The sequence below is a fragment of the Osmerus mordax genome, chromosome 5, assembly GCF_038355195.1.
Source record: "Osmerus mordax isolate fOsmMor3 chromosome 5, fOsmMor3.pri, whole genome shotgun sequence".
NCBI lineage: Eukaryota > Metazoa > Chordata > Actinopteri > Osmeriformes > Osmeridae > Osmerus > Osmerus mordax.
The window spans coordinates 15795318-15811057 of record NC_090054.1 but is presented as its reverse complement, the minus strand read 5'-3'; the positions used below and the strand labels follow the sequence as shown (position 1 = coordinate 15811057).

General features: G+C 38.4%; 2 protein-coding genes across 4 annotated transcripts in view; one reads left to right on the top strand and one right to left on the bottom strand.

Annotated features, from left to right (window-relative positions):
* The first annotated feature begins 9898 nt into the window (after positions 1-9898).
* nkx6.2 (NK6 homeobox 2) lies at positions 9899-12267 on the top strand. 2 transcript variants are annotated; one of them, XR_010876683.1, is made up of 4 exons: positions 9899-10625; positions 11003-11175; positions 11480-11869; positions 12140-12267. XR_010876683.1 is itself a non-coding variant. In XM_067236714.1 (3 exons), exons 1-3 carry the CDS (start codon positions 10214-10216, stop codon positions 11726-11728), a joined length of 834 nt encoding a protein of 277 aa, XP_067092815.1. In that variant the 5' UTR covers positions 9899-10213; the 3' UTR covers positions 11729-12267. The 2 variants fall into 2 exon arrangements, 1 of the variants encoding a protein (XP_067092815.1); XM_067236714.1 differs by having other exon boundaries at positions 11480-12267.
* Positions 12268-13644: 1377 nt separating this feature from the next.
* LOC136943624 (inositol polyphosphate-5-phosphatase A) overlaps positions 13645-15740 on the bottom strand; it is a 100337-nt gene continuing 98241 nt past the window's right edge. The window contains exons 15-16 of one of the 2 annotated variants that reach the window (XM_067237018.1): positions 15470-15557; positions 13645-15288 (exon numbers count right to left, since the gene is read on the bottom strand). In XM_067237018.1, coding sequence (XP_067093119.1) covers positions 15477-15557 — 81 coding nt within the window. In that variant the 3' untranslated portion in view covers positions 13645-15288; positions 15470-15476. The remainder of the gene's footprint in view (positions 15289-15469; positions 15558-15740) is intronic. The other variant, XM_067237017.1, reaches the window with a different exon arrangement.

Genomic DNA, 15740 nt, shown 5'->3' with positions numbered 1-15740 from the left:
TGCTGGGAGACCGGCAAGCAGCGAGTTGCACTAGTCCAACTTTGAAAGGACAAGTGCTTGGACTAGCAGCTGGGTGGAATGCTCAGACAGGTATCTCCTGATCTTCCGGATGTTGTAGAGGGTGAATCTACACGACCGGGAGACCGCAGCAATGTGGGCTGTGAGGGAGAGCTCGTCATCCATGGTCACCCCCAGGTTCCTGGCAGAGGATGAAGGGGTCACCGGCGCCGATCCCAGGGTGATTGAGAGATCGTGTGAGATGGAGGGTTTGGCCGGGATGATGAGGAGTTATGTTTTGGCAAGGTTCAGCTGGAGGTGGTGCTCTGTCATCCAGGCGGAGAGTTGGCTTCTCTGCCAACATTTCTAGAAAATAAGTTCATGGTTCAGTTTGATCTTCTGCACAAACTTGGATTTTGTTGGACATTGTATGGCATTTTGTGTAAAACTGTGGACACACTGATTCAATTATCCTTTTTCTAAGACAATATCAGGGATTTGCAAGCTACTAGACTGGATTTTTTTTAAAGATTAAAAGCAAAATAATAATCTGTATTCATTTTGTACTATCACTGGTATTATTATAATAATAATCATCACATGTTATACTGCAGGAAGCAAAACCCTAATTCTCCTGCAGTTATCTGGCAATTACAATTACAAATCTATTTGGGGTATGTTTTTTGATGTTGATAATCGTTTCTGTTATTATGGTTTGGCAGCGTAAAGTGCTGAATCAATGAATGGAAGTCAATGGGATATGTATCTCCTTTGTCAAAGTACGAGGGAGATACATTTTCCCACCAATTATGAGGGCCTTGAAAATCTCCTAAGGCAAATCTAATGGAAGATATACTTCACTGTTGCTTGCTCACTTATTCAGAATTGAAAAGACTGTCAGGTTCTAGATTGGTTTAGCAGTTCAGGGATTATGGCTTTTGAATGTAATCATACACCCTAAAACATTCCTGGGTTACTGGCTGAACAGTCTTCAGTTAAAGTGAAATCCGAAAGGAGCAGTAACACAAAAATCTCCTTGAATGGTTACCATGGCCGTGCCACCCTTGCTTCTTGGTCAGAAATTCAAAAGCAGAAGTGTGAATGTGTACTGTATGTACAGTAAAGCATCACACAAGCATCTCCATTAGTGTCCAGCTGAGGAGGAAATGGGCACCAGTGATCCCACTATCTGCTGAACCAGATTATACCAGATTATTCAAGCCTGCAGAAGATCCGCACTCTGGGACCATGCACTGATCCCCAACCAAACAAGTATGATGGATAGCTGAGCTAAAATAAGATGCATTCACATATTTGATATTTTGCTGGCTTGTATACTTACAATGTTGACTTGATCATGGTCAGTCCCACATATTATGTTCCATGCTGGGCTCGACAATGAATCGATCCATCCATCTGAACGATCTGGCTGCGTGCTCGCATGCTCTCTTAGGGAGTAAATCAATCCGGTACCAAGTGCACATCTATTCTATAGCTGATACACTGATCCAGCCTTGGGTTTTGAGCTGCATCAATTAAGTGGGAGAGATTTTATAGATGTTCTTAGTGTTTTGATATTGTGGCTGTCCTGGCTCTCTGCAACATGCATTATTGTGTAAAGTATGTTTTGCTGCTCCTTGGTCATGTATGTTTCTTCACTTTTCAGGAAATACATTTTTATTGGATTTGGGTTAGAAGATGCTATTGTGTGTGTGTGTGGTTTTGTGTGTGTGTGGGGGGGGGGGGAGGTCAGTGTGTGTGTGTGTGTATTTGTATACAGTAGCCTGTGTTGGTGTGGGTGGGTGTCTGTGAAAACTGGGATGGAAAAAACATAAGGGATCTTGTCCTTCAAATAAAGCTTTAGCTAGGTTCCAAGGTTATTATTTTATTGAGAAGAAATGAAACAATACTGACTATGATGTCCATACTCCTGACTGGAGACTCTCACCATAGAGAATGGAATTACCGGTAGTCATAGGTTCGGTTTGTTAGGCAGGTTTGGTAGGACTTTTACGGTTTAATTTTCTTTGGCACCGTTCATAGTTCCGTTGTTGCCCTGTGACAAGTTTTTAGTTTCAAAATAAATATCTAGTTTTAATGTTTCTTTACACAATGTGTTCCAGAGTGGTCTGGTTCCAGCGTAATAAAGAACTATACCACATGTTTGATGAACTATACTTCTAACTAGAGAATCACTCTGCCATCACCAAAGAAGGATCCGCCAAGTCAATATTAAGTCATAACGGAATTGATAAAAGAGCACAGATGGAGCAGTCAAAAGTATGGAAGTACGATCTTAATGATTCAGTAAATTCACACTGACTCTGGCTTGAAGTGTTCATGCATTGATCTCTTGGTGTATATTTTATACGACTTAGTACCATGTAGAGGCTGTAGATATACCATTTATTTTTCTTAATTGTGTTTATTTTAATATATATTCATGTTCACCAGGACTTTGAGAGAGATCTCCGATTGGGACTACGGTTTAGTTCTGGCCAGACAGGGCCTTTAAAACCAGTTACAAGGAGTTAACTGAATCAAAGCGTAGGGAGTGAACACACCATCCCTTCCCTGGTCTGATAGGATTTCAACCTCAAATACTTAGTAGCCCATAACTGGGAGATCAGGAAAGGCCCGATGTCCGTTCTGATTAGCTAATGACAGAATGTCAGTGTATTGCTGGATCAAATTCAGGACACAATAAAAACAAAAAAAGACAAATTATATAATAAAAAACATTAGCAACAGACAGATATTATGCTTGCAAAGCACTAAACTTCTATTTAAAAGCACTTTACCAGGATGGCGATGGAGGGCTGCTCTAGACTTTCATCATTCTCCTTGCTTATATGTCTTCATTTGAGGCCTGAATCAGGAAGCTGCCAGGCTGCCATTCATTTCTCTGTTCAGTGACGTGTTGTGATGAGAGTAATTAATTACAGCGGGTATGGTGGATGACCTGAGGCCATGTCCCAGCAGGCAGCCAGCGTCCAGGCAGCTGAGGACCCTTACCCTTACTACCCGTAAACACCAGTTCATCTCTATTAGGGAGCAAATGAGCCATCGAGCTGACCACGGAGCAGCAAGGAACGGGAATGAGGACGGCTAGGACTCTGTTCTCTTGAGACAACCTTGTCACCCCTGCTGCAGACTATCCAACCTAACCACCCAACATTTGTGCCATTGCACTATATTATCGATCGATCAACATTAACAAGTATGCTAATTGCTTTTAAAATAGAAAAAAAAGAGTCCCTGCAAACCTGCTCATTATGGATGACTTTGATAATGTGAGCAGGCATGTTTCAGGAAATTATTCTTTTTCAAGGTAATTATGGATTTTGGCCGAACGATTAAAAATGCAACTTTGCCACTGGACTAATTTATCTTTATATTGATGAACCTCTTAGCTCATCCTTCATCTGTTTTAAGTTGAAATACCCTTCCTATTTGCTTTGTTAAAGCTAGCCTACTGGCCAGCCAAACTAATTGCTATTGTCTCCAGTCTAGCATTTTAAGCATTTTAAGTATATTCATGTCTATTTCGAAATGGCCTCAAAGTCTTCAATATTTCAAATACCAAGTCAGTAACCCTGGGAGATTTTTGGATGTGTCAGAGTGGCCAGAAGAGAGCAGGCCTTTGCTCGTTCAGGCAATCTATCAACCTGGCTAAGGAGATTCTCAAGTTTGCTCATCAGTAAACCACACAATGTGTACCCTTGGTATCTGCTCTGCATTAATCTTGGTTATGGCATTGGTAGTCAGGGCTCAGACACTGACTCCACACTCCTGCCCTCCTTAATAATAATAATAATAATAATATATTTTATTTATAGTGCGCTTTTCATTATCGAGGCAATCTCAGGACGCTAGCTTTAAAAAGAAAAACAACTTCAAGCAGTGAATTTATAGCACTCAATAGATGCCTGAAAGTACATTCAGTACAAAGTACATACACAGTATGTAAGTGCTAAAAAGGATAAGCCTTCTGAAGGAGAAACTCGTTATCAGTAGCAAAAGCCATCTATTGAATGGGGTGCTCTTAGTTATTGAGGTGGAGAGTTCCACAGTCAAGGGGCTGGAGGAGTAGAAGGCCCAGTCTTCCATCGACCCCTGCCCCAACAGTAGTAGCAAAGCGTTAATTTAAACAAAACTTGTGGTGAACACCAATAGAAACACTCGGTTGCTACAGCTCTGGTATCTGAGAAGACCATTTTAATAGGCCAGGGTTTATATACACGTCCCTGCCGATTGGATAACACCTCGAACACGGAAAAAAAACATTTCCCTTTTCGTGGAAACATGTTGTTCAACCTGGAAACCGTAGCAAAAAGGTGCTCACCGGGGTGAGAAGTTTATGTAGTTCACTTCATATGCCTAATTTATTCATGATTATTATCATGTTTAAAAAAACTTCACAAACAGATCACACCTTTCACCTCTAAGGGGGTATAAAAAGGTTAATTAAAGCATTATGCTCTATTACATGTCAGCCCACACATTGCTTCTGAAGACACAGTATCCCTGGAGTCCAGTGAAGCAGGCTAAAAGTGTTCAGGGGACTGTATTTCTACACAATTGAATTCACACAAAAAATATGATGACTCATCTAAAGGACACATCATACAGGCATCATTTCCATGAAAACCACTGACAAATGAACTTTCCAGATATTCTCAGCGTTCTCTATTTTGAGAAATTAACATTTTCATAAAAGGTTAATATTTCTTGATTGACATCTTGGTACCAGTTGTCCAGGTTTTAAGCAGTTAACAAATGAAGTTTATCAGCTTCATGAATCAGTTACTACGCGTGCCCTTAATCTTTTATCAGACCTTTACAGGGTAAGATAGGCTCTCTACCAAGGATTTGTAACAACAGGGATGCATCTGAACACAACATTGTTATCTTAAGTTTTTTCCATCTCTGTGACTTCATGGATTTTGTGGATTCACAACACTATTACTTGCACATTAGTCAGGTTGGGAACCTAAAGGGCGTGCACAGACACAACTGTACAGTAATGACTGAAGTTTTCCAACAAATATGTTTTTCCAGTTAGAAGAAAGATTGTGTTACCATGTTGAGCCAATAAAAGTGACATTCTTGTATATTTCTCTTTTGAAATAACAGCATAGAGGAGCAGTTGCAATGAAACACACAGGGGAGATGACAGAGTTCATTCATCGTGGGGAGCCATTTCTCAGGTTGTTGTCTTAGTCGAAAATACAAAGCAATAAAGTGGCAGAGCCTTTACTAACAGGCCCACAGAGGAGGGTATCTATGGAAAATTTCCGGTGTGATAATGATAGATCCTATTGTATCCCTGGAGATATGGTTCTGGGCTCTCTCACCAAGCCTGTGCCCGGTCATCTGGCTTAGGAGACTGCAGGCTGCAAATTGTTGACTTGAGAGCTTGACCAAAACAATGTTTTCTGAGCCATTGGCAATCAACTGCAGGGCGGAACCACCCAGCACTTTCATTTCCCTCCAGTTCAACCCGCATCTTATTGTTCCTGGAGCTCTCCTGTAATACTGCTGCTACCTACAGTTACATTACATTTAGTCATTTAGCAGACGCTCTTATCCAGAGCGACTTACAGTAGGTACAGGGACATTCCCCCGAGGGGGGTAGGGTGAAGTGCCTTTCCCAAGAACACAACGTCATCTGGCACGGCCGGGAATCGAACTGGCAACCTTCTGATTACAAGCCCGCTTCCCTAACCGCTCAGACACCTGACTCCCTACCTGACTTGTTCCCGCATTGAAAAGACCCTGCGTGCTGACTCTGACAATTCTATCACACAGCAAACATGTAAACAAACACAGCCCGAAGGAGTGTAGAGGAAACAACCTATTTTGATGAGGTGAATAGTTTCTGTAGAGACGAAAAACAGATGTCAGCTAAGTTGAACACAAATGGTTAGTTGTGTTCCATCAGCTCTCTCAAAGTATGTTTTTCAATCAACAATTTCTTGGCAAGTGTTTCTTGGGAGTTTTACATTTTTTGTTTTAAAGTCTATTTTATTGGAATACATTTTTAAGTTTATTAGTAATTATGTCATTACTTCTTTTGGTACCGCTCACACAAAAATACATTGTACTACACTTCCGTAGCATTTTTTTGTGACTGCTAAAGGAGAATGCAGACCTATTTCATGCTATTCTGATCCAACATATCAGACTTTGTCTCAAACTTTGTGTCAGACTTTGTGTCAGACTTTGTGTCAGACTTTGTCTCAGACTTTGTCTCAGACTTTGTCTCAGACTTTGTCTCAGACTTTGTCTCAGGCCCTGTCCCTGTCAACACGTATGTCTAGCTCTCTCCTTGATATGTGTTGCCATCTAGTGGTCATACTTAGTTCACACCGATCCTCTTTATCAGTGTGAAAGTGTATTTCATAGCATACTATTTTATAAACTTTAAACTTAAACTTAAATTATATATTATATGAATATATATATTATATATATTAATATTGGCATACCTTTTTTATGACGTAAGTGGAAGTAATTGATTTAAGAATGGTTGGCAGAGACTGTAATAATAACATGCATACAGATCCATTCAGATTTCTGGATTTTGAATGAATGAACATAGTTATTTGTCTCTCATTACCTCCAGGGGTGCACTTCTATGGGTATATCTATTTTAGGATTATTATTTTTATACTTTAGATCATAAAGACCACGTCCTTCCTGTATGACGTAGTCTAGGTTTTTCACCACCAGAGAGCGCACTTATCTTAGTTATGGAGTAGCCTAGGCCCTGACGCATATGAATGGACACACAGTTAATTAATTTCACAGACTTCAAAAGTGTAGACAAGTACCAAGACTATTGATAAACAGTTTGGTGTGGAAACATATACAATAATCTGTTATGAAAAAATAAATTCGTTCTTACTAGTCTTTGTACATTCATTTGTTAACCCCTGCTGTAGTTGCATTTTTCTAATCTATGCAAAATAGACGCAGATGTAAATCTATAAAATGTGATTTTGTGTGGTTTAGGAACACCGTTTTACATAGCCTATTAGAAGGCTATGGCTAGCTCTTCTCGATGGCCAAGTTTGTTGACACAAATGTAGGCGCCAAATCATCAAATCTAAACTCTAATCACCAAATTAAAAAAGTGCTCTTGTGCTTGAGGATTGTCTTATTTAAATGAAAGTATAAGTTCATTAAATATCGGGTTGATGATTACAGAACACTTATGTTCATAGGCTATTACAGATAAAGAATAGACAAAGTTCAAAATCAAAGTCTACACATTTATCAATTAGCCTATAATGGCACTGATGATGATAATAATAACACCAAAAAATTACATGTAAGCCTACATAACAAAACAGAGTATTCATATGATAATTTAAATTGTAATCACCATTTTTAGATTAGCAGTGGTAGTTGTACATTCCCAAATCAGGCTTATTAATTTTCGTTGTTATCTCATTACCTTTCTTGTTTTTTGTTCTTGGCCACAATTATTTACTTGGTAGTACTAATTGTTATAAGTAGTTATAATTGTTATGGGGGGTATTGTGGTGGGCCCACTAGAGGGCTCTTGGAAACTATTATCTCCACGTGCCCCTATTCAATCCTCCATTTCAGTTCAGTAGTTGACTTACTTTTTTTTTAATTTGAGTTAGCATTGAAACTCTAGATAGCCTACATTTTGATTAGTGAACCTAATTGCAGTCGAGATAGGTAATCAGTCATTATTCATAATCTCACTGCTTCAAGGCTTCTCTTACATTTAACGCATTTTTTATTTAGCCTATACGATTTTCTCCAGTGACAAGCATAACTTTTTGAAAACAAGCTAAAGATAAGAACAGTTCGTCGCTTTTTTCCCCTTTGATTTGCGTGTGTCCGGGTGCAAGCTACTTATTTTGGTAATAATAAAAGAATATGACAAAATAACCAAATTTATTAAATAGACTAAAAATCACATCAGGATTATTAAAAGTAGCAGAGGCCTAACTTTGCAAGGCACGGCTCTGCTGCCCTAAAATGTGCCGAATAAAAAGAAGAGAAACTAAACTAGTATATTGAAATAGAATTAGGCGTAGAATCTGATTGTGATAGAATGGACTCTTTGCAAAAAGGAATTTTAAAGACCTATCGTATATATGGCTGGGAATGAGTTAGACATCCATCAGTAGACAATTAATGATTGATATGAAAACAAAGCAAACCTATTAAACTCTTACAAAATACCACATGAAAATATGTTAAAGTCGATTTAACTTGAACATTTTCGATGATATAAGCTCTTTTTTAGTTTCTTATATGTCAAAAATGTTAATATGATATGATCTTCATGTCTGAAACTGTAGGCCAATGCGCAGTTATTCATTTCGATTACAGTTTTGTGAATGCATGAAAGTTTGTATATTTTTCCAAATTAGTAGGCTATTCTCATGCTGATTGTTTTTCAATTGCCGTTTTGAAACGTTCAATATCTATGGAAACGAATGTTACCAAATACCAATTCAGTATTATACACAATTAACAATAGTTTTTTTTCCTGGCATTTTGACTGTGACAAGTCTAAATATAATCACAAATTAACTAACAAAAATATCCAAAAACTGTTCTGTCCTAAACCATAGTGTCCATAGCCTCATAGAATTTCATTTTTTTTCTCCACCCAATAGCAAATAATGACAGAATCTCAGATTCTATTTAATAGTGAATGGCCACTTTGAATTGGGGTGTTGGGGAGGTGGGGGTGGGGGGGGGGGGGGGTGGGGGGTTGGGGGGGATGGTTGAACGTTATTCTCATTGCTATAAAATTTTCAAGGTGCATTTGCTGAACCCTTTCAAATGCTAACGTGGCCGTATTTCACTCTACAACATTCTCACATCTCCATAAAATATTAGCGCTGTGGCAAGATGCAGCACTCAATTTGATGACGTCTCGGCTCAAGCGCTATTCTCTGACCCATTTTTTAACATAAGTAATGCAGATAATAAATACAAGAATAACATTATGAGTTAAACCTATAGGTTATACAACAATATGAATATTTGCTTTCTAATGTCTATTCCATTGAGTTTACACAAGACGTTCCAAGCACATTTTTATCATAGAGTAATCTGATGTTCTTGAGTGTGTGATAGAACCAACTAAGTATTAATACTGTAAAATATATATTTACAACAAATAAAACAACAACGTGTTCAATTTCCAATAAATTATTTATTGTCATAACAGTAAGTAGCCTAGGCTATTTTGCATTACACAATAGCAATCTAAATTCCCCAAATATATCTAAAACACGCCTAATACACACATTTGATCAAACAAGATGAAAGAGCAAAATCGGCCGAAAAGAAAATCGTAATGTGTTAGATTGAACCAATATCCAATAAAGATAATCCATTATAAACAAATTCAAACTTTAGTGTTATACGACAGTTCTTCATATCCTGGAATATCCTCAAACGGTCTCGTAATGATCAGAGGATGTGTCCTACAGGATATGTGCAATCTAATCTTCAATCTCCATCACTTCATGCGAAACAATGAAAGCATCGTTCAGCATATTGAGTTTAATGTACTTACATTGTCAGCTGTAATAGGTTATAATGTAAATATATCTTTTTGTCAAATCTTGAAACAATGATTTCTACAATGCGATGTGTCATTAGTAGCCCTATACAAAAAGATCTTGATAGACTATGGCTTTGTCCAAGGGACGCGCATGTAAAGTAACTGGGTGCTTGCCCTCCAATCAGAAAGCGGTCTCACTCAACGTTATCCAATGGGAAATATGCGCATGCAGGTGGCTGCGCGGTTATCAGTGCATCCCGCTTCACCCACGCCATAGCTCGAGTCAATTTACGAAGAAAGACGACCCTTATGGTCACCATCAAAACCACTAAAAAACATCATCAGATCCTCCGACATCCGAGTGGATTCTCGTTGTGGACACATGCAGCTATCTCACTACTGACAGTTTGAAACGGAGTCATTTTGATCAAGCACGTTTGCGACTTTACAAAAAAAGAAGTTCTGTAGCCTAGCCTACTTTAAAGTGAGTTTCCTCAAGTTTCAACTAGTTCCAGAATATCGAGGATTTGGGCTTCTTGAGAAGAGCCAGAAGTGGCCTTTCTGTGTATCGATTCGTTCAGTAGCCTATCTTTATACTTTACTTATTATTTACAATTCTATCTACGCACATTTGGTCGTTCATGATCACAAATGTTAGCTGTTGGGCAGATGGATGCTAACCGGCAAAGTGCTTTCGTCCTCGGCAGTACACCGCTGGCAGCATTGCACAACATGACAGAGATGAAGACGTCTCTATTCCCTTACACTCTGCAGAATCCGGGATTCAAGGCGCCTTGCCTCACTCATTTGAACTCACAGATTCCCCTTGGGACTCCACATGGAATTAGTGATATCTTGGGGAGACCTATCACCACTGCTGGACAGTTGCTCTCGGGCTTTCCCCGGATAAATGGACTGGCCACAACTGCAGGAATGTACTTCAACCCAGCAGCGGTTTCTCGGTACCCGAAGCCCCTAACAGAGCTCCCGGGCAGAGCACCCATATTTTGGCCCGGGGTGATGCAGAGCTCGCCTTGGAGGGATCCTCGGGTTTCCTGTCCGTGTAAGTACTCTTAATTTGAAAAAATGATTGAAACACTCTTGTTGTTCTTGTAGCTTCAATTCTCATTTGCGTTAAAATGTCTTCTATAACTTTTTATACGTCGATATGTTGTGACGTGGATCTGAATCGCTAAGCCACGCATTAAGGAGGCTGTTAGGCATTACAGGCACTTTAAAAGAGGAACTTGTTGGTTATTTAGGCTAACTATTTAGATTGGTACATGCACATGAGCTTATTATTATAATGCAGTGTGGAGGCTCATCTCAACCCTTAACCAGAATTAAATTACAATCCGTTGTAAATCCCAAAACACCTAGGCTAGGACAGTCATAATAATTGTTCACGTATATTTGACCAAGCTTTCACATCTTTTTCAGCTCAAGCTAGTATGATGCTCGACAAGGACGGCAAGAAAAAACACTCAAGGCCCACATTTTCTGGACAGCAAATCTTTGCTTTGGAGAAAACATTCGAACAGACGAAATACCTTGCCGGCCCAGAGAGAGCCCGTCTTGCTTACTCTTTAGGAATGACTGAGAGTCAAGTCAAGGTAATAATTTGTATGCCCTTCTTTTGCAACAAAAATTAAAGTTGGCTTGGCCTATGTATATAGTATATTCCCAGGCTACTGAAATGTGCAGTAACCATCCTTATTATGTTAATAATGACAAACGTATCAGATATTAGGCCTAACTCCTTCTATAAAAGCCTGGGCTACAGTGTTAACGTTGTTACAACTTTTTTTAAAGATGTTAAAAAGTTATAAAAGGTTTTATATTTCTAGATTAGATTCAATCTAACATGATTATTCCTGCAAGCAAGGATCTAACATTTGGTGTTCTTTCTCTCAAAAGGTATGGTTTCAAAACAGAAGAACCAAATGGCGAAAGAGACACGCAGCAGAAATGGCAACTGCAAAAAAGAAACATGACTCAGAGACAGAGAAGATGAAGGAAAGTTCGGATAATGAGGACGATGATGAATACAACAAACCTCTGGACCCAAATTCAGACGACGAAAAAATTACGAGACTTCTGAAAAAGCACAAGGCTACCAACCTTTCCCTGATCAGCCCTTGCAGTAACAGCTCCGACACGTTGTGATGACTTTGACAACCTGTCAAGCAGAGACTCAAAACACTCCACGATGCTTCTAAAGCTAATTTAACCAGGGTATAAATTGTTCGAAAGGAGAGAAGGGCGCTGATGGTTGGATTGAATGATTTGTGTTGTACAGAAGAAAATGTAAGTGAGATGTATATATTTTTTACTGAGTAAGTTATGTTATTAAACCTATGTAAACAAGACATGGCAAACTTTTCCCGCAATTCTGAAACGCGTATACCCTCTAAATAGCCTACAGCTTAATTTTGGCAGAATAATGTCGCCCATCTCTCCATACTATATCTTTCTAAATTCAGTACAGGAACAAAATGTATAAATGCAAATGTTGTAAATTATGTAAATGCTTGTTTTACTGATATCAATCCACACTTTTTTTTTTATCGTTTGAAGGAGTTCGTGTTTACCTTATCAAACTGAAAGAGGAAACTGGACCACCGTTTATGTTGAAATAAGAGAGTATTATTGCTTCCGCGAAGGTATAGGAAGAAAAAAACTTTGTATTATGAATAAATTATTTAACAAGCTTTTGTTTATTGCATGGTTTGAGTTTATTCAAATTGTCTATATGCCTACGCTATTAGCTTTCCTGCAATTATTTAGGGGCCATATTGCTTATAAAAATATGTTGAGTATACACTTTTAGATGCTTATGTTGTTTATAAAAAGTAACGTTTGATTCAGTGAATATTTCTTAGTGATAATTCAAAGCTCGATAAGTTAGTCTTTCACGCAAGCATCTTATTAATTCAATGTTTTAAGGCTGTGTATGCATGTTTTCTGGCTAACTCACATATTGCAATGCATGCGGGGAATATCCAGCAATGTTCGAAACTTTTACTTTTACTTTTATATGATCCTTAATCGTAAATAGACTACGTTATAGTTCGAAACACAATTGTACAATTCAATTTTAGGCCTACAATGAAACTTGACCCCATGACATGACTAATAATATCACTACCTATATCAGCGAGGGGCACACAAATTTAGCCTACAGCCTATAGAAAATAAACATCTCATAAAATAACGAATGCATTATTTTGAAATGCTAAATGAACCAGTCAATAATGAATATAGGCATACTATGCTACCTGTACGCTATAGGCCTAGTAGGCTGAAAAATATAAACGTATAACGTTTATTTATAAAGTTTATTACGCCTAATAGAGTGTTAGGCGTAGCCTACTCCCCATTAGGTCAAAAGTTTTCTTGCAACTTTTATGATTTCCCCCCCAATTTGCGCCGTTTTAGGATAACACATAGCATAGCCTACTACTTCAGAGCTATTTAAAGCGCTCGTGTTGTTTCCATCCACAATAAGTAGATTCAGCATATCGCCTAGGTTACAAGTAGCCCTGTATTTCAGATCCTCGAATTAAACCTTCAAAAACCTTTCAGAATGTACAAATCACAACTGATAAAGAGAACATGGCCATAGACGTTTGATAAGGCCTAAACATATGCCGAGGCCTACATAAAAGCAATTCTCTAAACTCGACCTGTTTAATTTGCATTGACATCGATCTTATTATTGATAATGGTCAACGCTTGTCAAATCATTATGAATTATTTTGCTTATAGGTTAGACTATACCTTTTTGATCTAGTGCACCTTTAAGCTAACTTTTGCAGTTAGGCTTTACAGACTGGTCCATTAAGCCAATTTAAACTTTATGACAGCAGGCATATACTGGAGCCCATCAAATTGAACAGTTACACAAAAAAGTAATCGGTTAAATATGCACTACCTTATCATACTAGTTGTGGCTACATTGTAGGCCTTTATTCAGGCACATTTTGCCAGTACATTGATCAAGAAGGCCTGAGAAGTCAGTGAATGGCTAAGATCCCCAATTTATGCAATTGATGTGGCGAAATGACGACAAAACACCCCAGTGAGTTCTAATGGTTTTATTGCTTGAGAACCGCATAACCAACACTAGAGGCCATGCCGTTCAGGGGGTAGAATCTCTATCTGCTTTAAGAGTGAACAAACTGCGGCTTCTCCTATCACGTGACCAGCGGGAAAAACAAGCAGGTTGGTCTACGAACCAAATCACATTGTCAAGACAACATATCTTTGCAGCAGGCACAAAATCATTTCCACTTGCGGTGATTTAGATGGAAAAATTCAAGGATCAATCTAACGGCTTCACACAGTCTGTGAACTCTGTAGTGTAGTAAATTAAATCAATACAAGGAAACGTTGGCGTTTCATCAACAGCATCTCCTAATCGCTGTTTAATGCTCTAACGACCGGTAAGAGGAAATTATTTGCAACATAGAAGTAAAGGCTGCCGAAGGCTACATAGAAAATTAAAAAGCAATTCTTCCTGGTCTTTCTCGTCTTTAGCGTTTCCCTCCAATTTATAATCAAGACCTTTATCTATCAATATGAATTAGCCTAAGTATTTTATATTAACCGTCACACTTCATTTCTGTGTACAATACTTGGCACCATAATGCAGTAACAAAAATAGACAAAAAGTGTACATTTTGTAAGGATACCCGAGCCTATCTAAAAACATCACATTCAGAACCATAATATTATTACATTGAAATAAGTTAGAATAAGAATAATCATGAAATAATGTGAGACTGCTATATGAAACAATATCTTATCTAATTGCATGGTCTATGGCACTGCTTAAAACATTCTTGGATAGGCTATGTAAATGTTGGCTGAACAGTTATTTTTCTTTCTCATTAAATTCCTAAATACTAAGGTCCTTATGGCTGCAGGAACACCCGCGCAGTCTCATTGTATCCACACTTCAGCATAACAATTTTGGTAAGAATGATAAATTATCTCTTTAAAAATTACAGTATATAAAAATGCGACTCAGCTGATGTGTGAGGCATGGCAGTGTGTTATGCACACAACAACAACAACTCCAAAACAAAACAAAAATACAAATCATCAGAATTAACTGAAAATATCTATCTATTCTAACAAAAAGACCACGAAGTTTGGTCAGAAGAGAGAACGGCACTAAAACCATCAACAACTCTATGTTATACTGTCCAATGTACAAATAAACCTAACAATAGATATACAACTTTTTTGCATTGCACTTTTAAAACATCTTACATACTGTATGGAAGTAGCTTCTATATGTAGAGGCATACCTAAAACTTGCAAATATGGTATCTAAAATAAAGTATTAGGATTGATTCTATTAGAGTTTTGGCAACAAGGCTGTGACATGGAAAAGTCCATCCTTTTTTTGGGAAGGGGGAAGGGGTTGTTGCAATGGTGAGGTCAGTGAGGTGTGTTATATCTGAGTATTTCTCAGTTGGGTTAGTCCAGATACTGAAGCATTTTGTGGAGAGAAAAAAACATCAGTTTTATATGGATGAGGTGTTCCAACCACTGTGACTGCCCAGCACTTCTTAAAGGTCTGTATAGGGTCTTGTGTGTGTGAGTGTGTGTGCGCTTCTGTATGTGTCTTTGTGTGTCTGTCTTGGTGTCCTGTGTCTTCTGTTTTACTTTTCACAGAGGCGCTTCACGAAATATCTCCACCCTTTGGCACCACTTCCCTGACAAAATGAAGAAAACACACACACACAAACACAAATTTCCCATAAGAATTACTGGGTCAGAACAAGGATATTTAAGTGTCATGGTGTGTCAAGAGCAAGCAAATCAAAAGCAAATATTATACTAATAATGATTAAACAATACTAGTAATCATAGTGAAAGAAAGAAAGAAATATTTACCACGATATCACTGCACGACACAACACTTGTGCTTATTTGCATTAGGTTTACCTGCCCCCGCTGGGATTCGGAAGGACAGGAAGACAGGCTGTCAGGGGAAAACAAACATGCATGGAGTGAACCTCATTACAAGAAAAGCATAGAAACAAGCCCTCGGTTGAGGCCAAATTGACGCACACACACAATCACACAGCTAAAACTCACATACCAGGGTCTGCATATTTTCCCCTGTATGCTAACTACATTGGACATTTTTTAAACATAGCAGACT

Excerpts from the sequence above, each read along its gene's own strand:
- nkx6.2 (XM_067236714.1), top strand. The coding sequence starts at position 10,214 with ATGTTAGCTGTTGGGCAGATGGATGCTAACCGGCAAAGTGCTTTCGTC. Across the intron at positions 10,626-11,002 it reads TCCTCGGGTTTCCTGTCCGT|CTCAAGCTAGTATGATGCTC; the intron begins GTAAGTACTCTT and ends CATCTTTTTCAG. Across the intron at positions 11,176-11,479 it reads TGACTGAGAGTCAAGTCAAG|GTATGGTTTCAAAACAGAAG; the intron begins GTAATAATTTGT and ends TTCTCTCAAAAG.